The sequence below is a fragment of the Aplysia californica genome, unplaced genomic scaffold (assembly GCF_000002075.1).
Source record: "Aplysia californica isolate F4 #8 unplaced genomic scaffold, AplCal3.0 scaffold00165, whole genome shotgun sequence".
Lineage (NCBI taxonomy): Eukaryota > Metazoa > Mollusca > Gastropoda > Aplysiida > Aplysiidae > Aplysia > Aplysia californica.
The window spans coordinates 902,124-910,010 of NW_004797435.1; the positions used below are offsets into that span (position 1 = coordinate 902,124).

The following is a 7,887-nucleotide window of genomic DNA, read 5'->3' on the forward strand; positions in this document are numbered from 1 at the left end:
TCTCTCTCTCTCTCTCTCTCTCTCTCTCTCTCTCTCTCTGTCTCTCTCTCTCTCTTCAAGCCTAGTTACTAGTAGTATCCGAAGTATGCTGGAAAATTGTTCCGGTCTTTCCGTTGCAGCCCCTCGCTACAATCACAAAACAGCCGGGTTATTGATTGTAAATTATTGTTCATAATTCACATCCCAATGGATACAATTTAGATCATTTTAGTGGCCGGCTGCCTCGTCTCTGCCTGACAGGTCCAACTCAGGCCAAGATCTAATAGGATGAAATGACCTCCTCACCTTCTGCTTACAGTTACAGCCCCACACCATTACATTAAACCACAGACGTCAGTGTTGGAGTACTTGACAAAGAGATACGATAATTAATTTCATGAATGACTGAGGTAGAATAGGCTTGTGATCACACGATAATAAAGAACACGCATTTCTTTGCTGAGCGTAGGTAATTGTTACCATAAGCGGATAAGTGTTTCAATTTCCATCAGAGTAGTTAAAGCACTAAATCATATAAAACAGCTTGACACTTTTTTTAATCTTCGAGTTTTTGCACATTTTCAGCAATTCCATGCTGTAACCGGACGATACACAGATCGGAAGGAGCTGCTGCGTCTGCCGCCATACATCACTTCCGGGAAGTGTCTTGGCAGTCTTGATATCAAACTTGACTGGGCTGGCTTTAGAGTCACGGTAAAATCACTCAAGGACGCCAAAGATGAAGGTCACACGAGGACTGACCACTTCCTGTGGTTTGGAACAGAGGACATGCAATACTTCTAACTTGATTTCTCAAGCTTCATTTCTCAAAAGATACCTAGAGGCACCCTTTTCTCTCTCAAGTTCAGAGAGACGATCATGGACTGACTACGGAATCATGACTTGTACTTGAGAAGACGACAGAGATCATAATCATAAATAACCCTTTTCTTCAGTAAACACATTTAACTTTAAACTGTGCCTTTGTGAATGCATGATACAAGGAGAAAGTATAAAAGATGTGTGAAAGAAACACTGTCAACATGGCAGATGGTGAACGAGGTGTGCAGACAACGCATTTTAACTAACATGCAATGACATTATTCGACAGTAAAATTATGCAAAATTGAGAAGAAATAAATCTCATCAGTTAATCTTTTACATCGAATGAAGTCACTGCATGTTTAAAGCTTATGATAATACGCATCGTGAGCACATCTTGTTTGTTTTACACGATTGACAATGCATGCTGTGACTGTGACAGACGTGAGTGAATGTAAAGGCACAGTGACTGGCCAGTGTGTACAAGAATGTTGCGTGTTACGGAAGATGAGCGAAAGAGACAAGTGTGATTCCCAAAACAGAATATATATATATGTTAACAGCCTTTCATCCAGAAAATAAAATATCATTTTTAAAAGATTGGTTTGTTCTTTCTTCTTCCTTGTCATTATATTTGGTGAAGCAGAAACACATAGTAGGCTACAAGTACCGACTGCCTTGAACTGAATAACATATTTCTGAAGACTATTTTTTGCCATTTTTTGTGTCCTAAAGAGTTGTGTTTTTTTGCCCCCCCCCCCCCCCCCCTCAACTCCCTCTCTCTCTCTCTCTCTCTCTCCCCCTCTCCCCCTCTCTCTCTCCCCCCCCCCCTCCCATTACGAGTGGATTTGAACTTTTATATTCTAGCTGAAATGTTAACCTCTTAACCATCATTTTGATATATTCAGGTTAGCTGATTTATTGTAATATGTTATGCTTCAAATTTGTATCATTTAGGAGCAGAAAGATTTGACCCTGTTTTCAAGACACCCTAACTCTAACAGACAAAAGGAGATCATAGCAGATACACGAACTTCATATCTGGGAATCAAATTAACGTTTTTGCTGCAGAAATTAATGTTCAGCTGTGCACAATCTCATCTGTGAAGGGTGCGAAGTTTGATCCACATTATCCTTCCAAAATCCAAGAATTTAACTGAAAAAACCACGCCCCCTCCCCCATCCCTAAATTGCATACCCTTTTTTGAAAAAATCAGCAATTTTTTTTTTTTAATGAAAAGAGAAACAACATTTTGGACACATTTCAAAATTACAACATATATTTAATTTATTTACAAAATATAAGTACAAAGTACCAACAAAAAAAAAAAATCTGCAAAAATGAAACTTTGCCACTCAAAATCTTATCTCACTATCAATAAAGGTCTAGTTCTAAGTAAATCCCTAATATGTATCATGTTAAGCGCATAGAGCATTGCATAAGTGGATATACGCTATATAAATGCAATCCATTATTATTATTAAGTGGTTTCAGCTCAGTTTTTCATATGAATAAATACTAATATTTTTAAAAGTTATTTGAGACAAATAGAGTTGACAGTAACAAAGATCATTTTCTCCATATATATATATATATATACATAATATCAGTTACAGAGCAGCAAGATATTTTTTTGAAAGTTATACAATGTAATTAACAATGTGATATAATTTATCTTAACAATGATCCTCTGATGGGGAAGCAGTCAAATCAAGAGTTTTTTTACATTGTTCAGAAGCAAAATCATGTCAACTTTTGATGGTTTCAAAGCAGAGACCTTCTCCTGGAGATAAGCTCCCCCGCTTTTGAAAATAGCCTTTTGCTGGGAACAAAAGTTGCAGGAATTGAGAGAACGTCTTTAGCAATTCTAGCAAGCCGCTTTGATGAGTCCGCTTTCTCCCTCCAAAAGTCTAGCGCGTTGGCATCCCTTGGGAAGAGTTCTGATTATAAGTGGCGACGAACTTCCAGCTCTGCCCCTGTTAATGTTGTCTTTGGCTTGGCCTTAACCAGCTGGTCAAATTGTGCCTAGAGTTTAAAAACTCGCTTGGCAGACGTGGGAGCTGCATCACTTCCTTCGGTGGTTCCTTCTTGCACAGATGGCTGAGCCAGAAGAATGGCCTGTGCCTTCTCTTTTAACTTGTCGACAGCGGCGTTTGACAAAGTGACACTAGGGAAACCTTCACGTTTGAATCTAGAGTCCAACAGAGTTGCTAGCCTCAAGTGACTTCTTTCGTCCACGTTCCTGAATCGTTCGTAAAGTTGATCATTCAGGCACTTCCCCAGTGGTGAGCAATCTTATGCTGTCAGGCGGCGCAGCAGAAAAACGAGCGGGATCACTTTAGACACTGACGTCAGTTGCTCGCTTGACATTTCCAAGGTGGCCTCATAAAATGGCTCCAGTCTGTAGAGCTTTCTGGAGTATGGCCATGTCTCCAGGAGTTGAGCTTGTTTCTATGTCTTGCATCAACTTTCGTGGAGATGTCTGTCTTGCCTTGTGTGCCTCTTTCAATGTGTTGTTGGCTTTCGAACTGTGGTGGAAAAATGACACAATTCGTTTTACTTTGTTTTTGGCTTCAAACACATTCACAGTGTTCCTGATGGCATCTTTCACAGCCAGGTTTAGAGTTTGTGCGAAGCAGGGCTGGTGTCTCAGTTTCAGAAGCTCAACGGTTGCTTTCATATTGGCCGCATTGTCTGTTACTAGAGTCGTGACTTGCCTGCCAATACCCCAGTCAGTAAACACCTCTTTAAGCTTGGACGCCAGATTTTCCGCTGTATGGTGTTGCTCCATGACGTCGTGTTCAAGACTCTGGAATGCAGCTTCCAATCAGGTGTAATAAAATGAGCAGTCATCGTCATGTACCACTTGGTCTGCCGTGACATCCAACAATCGGTAGTGACGCTAAGGTAGTCGACTTGGTCCATTTGCTCCCTGAGAAGCTGTTTCTGAGCTTGATACTGTGCAGGCAACAACTGAGACGATATAATGCGCCTAGACACAATGTCGTACTTTGGGTCCAGTTTCTGTACCAGCCTCCTGAAAGCTTTGTTTTCGACAACTGAAAGGGGCTGCATGTCAACAGTGATAAGGTCCAGGACGCACTTGTCGAGTTCCTTTTTCCTGTCACTACCTGACGGGTATTTTGTCACTCGTTCCAAAGTTTGTGTAATGGTCGCTTGCCTGCTTGAACTGGCTGTTGTACTTGGACCAGCGGTCTCAGCAGAAACAGTGGCAGAAGTAGTCCCAGAGCTTGGCATGTCTTCAAACGATGCAAGTTCAATAAATGGTGCTTTACTCGTCGTAGATGTCTCAATAAGTTTATTGTCGATTTCTTAGAATATATAAATTCAAACTTGCAAATATCACAGACAGCAGTTTTTGAATCATCCCTTTTCAGGGTCATCAATTTCCTACAAAGACTTGGTTTGGACATCGTTTTAAAATTAAAATGACAGAACAAAATATCGAATGTCAGTACTCTAAGCAACAGAACAAGACAATTAAGGAATACACGCAAAAAGTTTAAGATACTATGCACAGATGAGATTAGAATTCAATATACAATTATTATTTGAAACAAATGTACAGTAGATCCAAAATCTATGAAACAAAAATGGTAACAGAAGAAAGTTCACAGTAAAATGCCCTGATGCACAAAGTTAATAGACAGGACAGATGTACGTGGGGGAATGCAACAGAAAGCAAGAGAAAGGAAGGACGCTTTACCGTTAGGACCATTCTTTTATAGTGGGCTTTTGTGGGCTCATCAATATTCCAGAAACCTTGGGTAGAGTTATTTGTATCGAAAGGTTAGCCTAAAATGGATAACCATAAAGGAAGGGGCTGGAGCCTTTTTTCAATTGTCTTTAACTGTTTTGGGGCACCTGGGGACTTGGGCAAAAGCATAAAAGCTACAGACAACCGATAATTCATATGATCTACTTTGACAATTAATGAAAGAAAAAGTATTCATCGGAACACTCCTGAATGCTACACCCCTAAAAATTGATAATGGACCGCTCATGTATGAATGACACAAAGGCCAGTTTCAGTAACCTAATGAGCAGAGCTTCCCTATTGTAGTATATTATTCTTCATAACATTGCGTGTTTGTGTGTTCCACATTCACTCACCCAGCTGAGCAAGGATGGGAAATTAAAAATAGCCCATACATGTCTTATCTTCTTGCGCCGGATTGTCATCCCCTCCCCAATTCATTCTCTTCAACTTCAACTTGTTCTAAGGGTCGGGGTAGGAGTGGAAGTGTAGTTTAGGCGAGTGATTAAATTTAAAGCCACGGGATGCTGACAATACTGATTTACTTTGTCAGTTAAAAATTGTTTGTAAGTTCACACCTTTATTCTGCGTCCTTAAATAGATTAGTATACCACGACCCCAGTGCTTTCTTGTCGTATCTCCATTTTTAATACCAGTGAAAACAGCTCAAAACAAAATGTGAGCCTAAGAAGATGTCACATTTTCACTGTTAAAGCACTGAGGTCGCGAACGGTCTGGACTAGGCTATATTACGGCCCTCTCCGTCTTGCACCAAAACCAGCTCAGCCTAGCTCTCGCTTCCTCCACATCCAGAATTCAGAGGTCATGCTGCGAGTGGGGTGAATTACCGGTCTTGCTTCTAGCTGCTGACAAGCGGTGTTGCCCTGGGAGCGCGGTAGTGGGACTCAAAGCAAATTATGGGCACGAGAGACTTGCCGGGCTACGAGCAAGCCCTTGATACAAAGCAATTCAGGGACGCAAAGCAAGTCTTGGAACTCAAGTGTCTAGCTGTGCTACGAACGGGATTGGAGACTTGCCTGCCGTCCCCTGCTCGCAAGCCTTCGATTAATCGAACAGACTCCAACAGCTCTAGTTTGTGGCGCAGTGACATAGTGAGCGGGGTTTCTCTCTCTCCCCCTCTCTCTCTTTCTGACGTAAGTGGCTTCGCGGATTGCAAGCAGGGTGGGGAGGATGAGGGGGTCTGACACGAGTGGCTTCGCAGATTGCTAGTTGGTGTGGACTTGAAGCTTAGGCTAGACTCAACTTATCATGCTAGTGATTTGATTTGATGATCTGATCTAGTGATTTGAGGCTTGTGACTTGAACTAGGGGCTTGCGAGCACGAGTGTGTTTGCTACAGGGGTACAGCTCTACTGAAAGGGTTGAGCAAATAAAAAGATATGAAACAAGAACATATCAGTTACTAACAATCTTAATCTGATATTTTGGCACAATTGACACCGCCTAGCACTTATATTAACACAAAAATATAGATCAACTGCTTAGCGTAAGACTCCGCCATAAGCCATTTTGAAAAGTAACATATGATTATGATGGCATCTTACATTTAGCAGTAGAGATGTGTATATAATTTCAAATATATTCCCATGATTATAAGTAAGGAGCCTCCCAAAGTCCAACCCTTTGTCCTCGTCGGGGGAATTGGAAACAAGGCAAAGTAGAATATAGCCGAGTCTGGGTGAAGTAAGGAGTGACTTTATGTCACAGAGGCGTTACGCTAGCTGTGAAGGCCGACCCGGGTCACCCAGAAACGTTGCTGGCTAAAGGGGCTCTGGTGAAACCGTGACTGGCCTTAAAAGCCGACGACTGAAAAACCATGCTATGAAAAAAAAAAAAAAGAGAATACACGGACTGAATCAAACTGTAATTGAAAGAACTGCAGAGCTGGCCTACCATAGAAAACTGCATCTCCTCTTGACGCTCAACAGCAACAGAGGATGAAAAAGTAAAAAGTAAAAGTCAAGTAATAAGTAAGGACAAAAGCTAGGTGACTAAAAAATTGTTTTAATTCTTTTTTAACTAAAACCACAACTCAAATTATCATGTAGCCATGTAGCAGTGATATTGTCCAGTGGAGACGGTGCTGACACGCAGGTCAAAGAACTGTGTAGCTGTAAAACTGTTGTGAGCCAGAGTTGACCATGAGATGATGGTCCGTCGTATCTTGCTGCATCAGGACAATGTCCTGGGGGCCACTAGGAGTGTAGCTGGTCTTCTCCAGCTTTATGGCTGCCTGTGAGCCTGCAGCTTCGTCCATCAGGGTCCCGTAAGATGGGTCAGGGACCGGATCTGGTAACATCATCAAATGACTCAGGTGGTCTGTGTGGAGATCACGAAGACAAAATAAACTCAGCATGAGCATAATATCCATTCTGTTGACATATATATACCAACAATTACTAAAGACAGTGAAAATAAATAGAAGCAACAGAAATGTGGTTTCTTAGAAGACTGCTGAGAATTTCATGGAAAGAAAAGAAATCAAAGGAGGTAATCCTGAAAGAAGCTTAGAATTACTTTATTTCTTTTCCTTCCATGGAATCACTTTGAGGTAATACAGTGGTCTGGTTGTGTATTTGAACTGACTCATTTTGAGACAATATTCAATGGTCTACTCGAGTCATCGAACTACCTGTTGTCTCAGATCACCTGTGATCTTACTTTTCTTTGGAAAAAGATAGTTTTTGTATGTAAATATAGAATGAAAAAATTGAGGTAAGTGACACTACCAAAGACCCGGGGTCCGAAATATGTTTCGAGTGGGCTAGATCTAGACTGCGAGTCCACTAACACTGAGACATGAGACTGCTTTCCTGGCTAACAAAAAAATTAGCTGAAAAGTAGTGTTGACAGTAGGAACACATACCCCCCTGGTAACAAAAGGTTTAATGAAAGAAAAAAAAAAAGACTCACATTGAGGAGGTGGAGGAGGAAGAGGGGGTGGAGGAGGAAGAGCTGGTGGTGATGGCTGAGGCAAAGGTACAGATGAGGGAGGCAGCAGGCCATGTTCCATCACCACAGCCTCAGTCTGGAGAAGTACGGATCTGTTTGGGTAGTTGACCTTGACCTTCTCGTTATTGCCATCCTCAGTGAGGTCACTTGGTTTGCATCTGAAATCAAAAGAAACCAAAGAGAAAAGCTTGAAGACTTTAGGAAAATTGTCTTTCTTCTTCACCTTTCTCTCCATCAGAACGCAAAAATAGGAGTCAGTTGGTGAGTGCATGTGTGTGTGTGTGGGTGTGCGTGCGTGCGTGCGTGCGTGTGTGCGTGTGTGTGTGTGTGTGTG

At 41.6% G+C, this 7,887-nt stretch overlaps 1 protein-coding gene across 3 annotated transcripts in view; it reads right to left on the reverse strand.

Moving 5' to 3' along the window:
• Positions 1–6,589: 6,589 nt before the first annotated feature.
• The window catches only part of LOC101861660 (zinc finger protein 420), a 30,558-nt gene continuing 29,260 nt past the window's right edge, over positions 6,590–7,887 (reverse strand). For all 3 annotated transcript variants that reach the window (XM_013082253.2, XM_005097860.3, XM_005097861.3), the window contains 2 exons: positions 7,515–7,711; positions 6,590–6,920 (listed from right to left, as the gene is read on the reverse strand). In XM_013082253.2, coding sequence (XP_012937707.1) covers positions 6,697–6,920; positions 7,515–7,711 — 421 coding nt within the window. In that variant the 3' untranslated portion in view covers positions 6,590–6,696. The remainder of the gene's footprint in view (positions 6,921–7,514; positions 7,712–7,887) is intronic.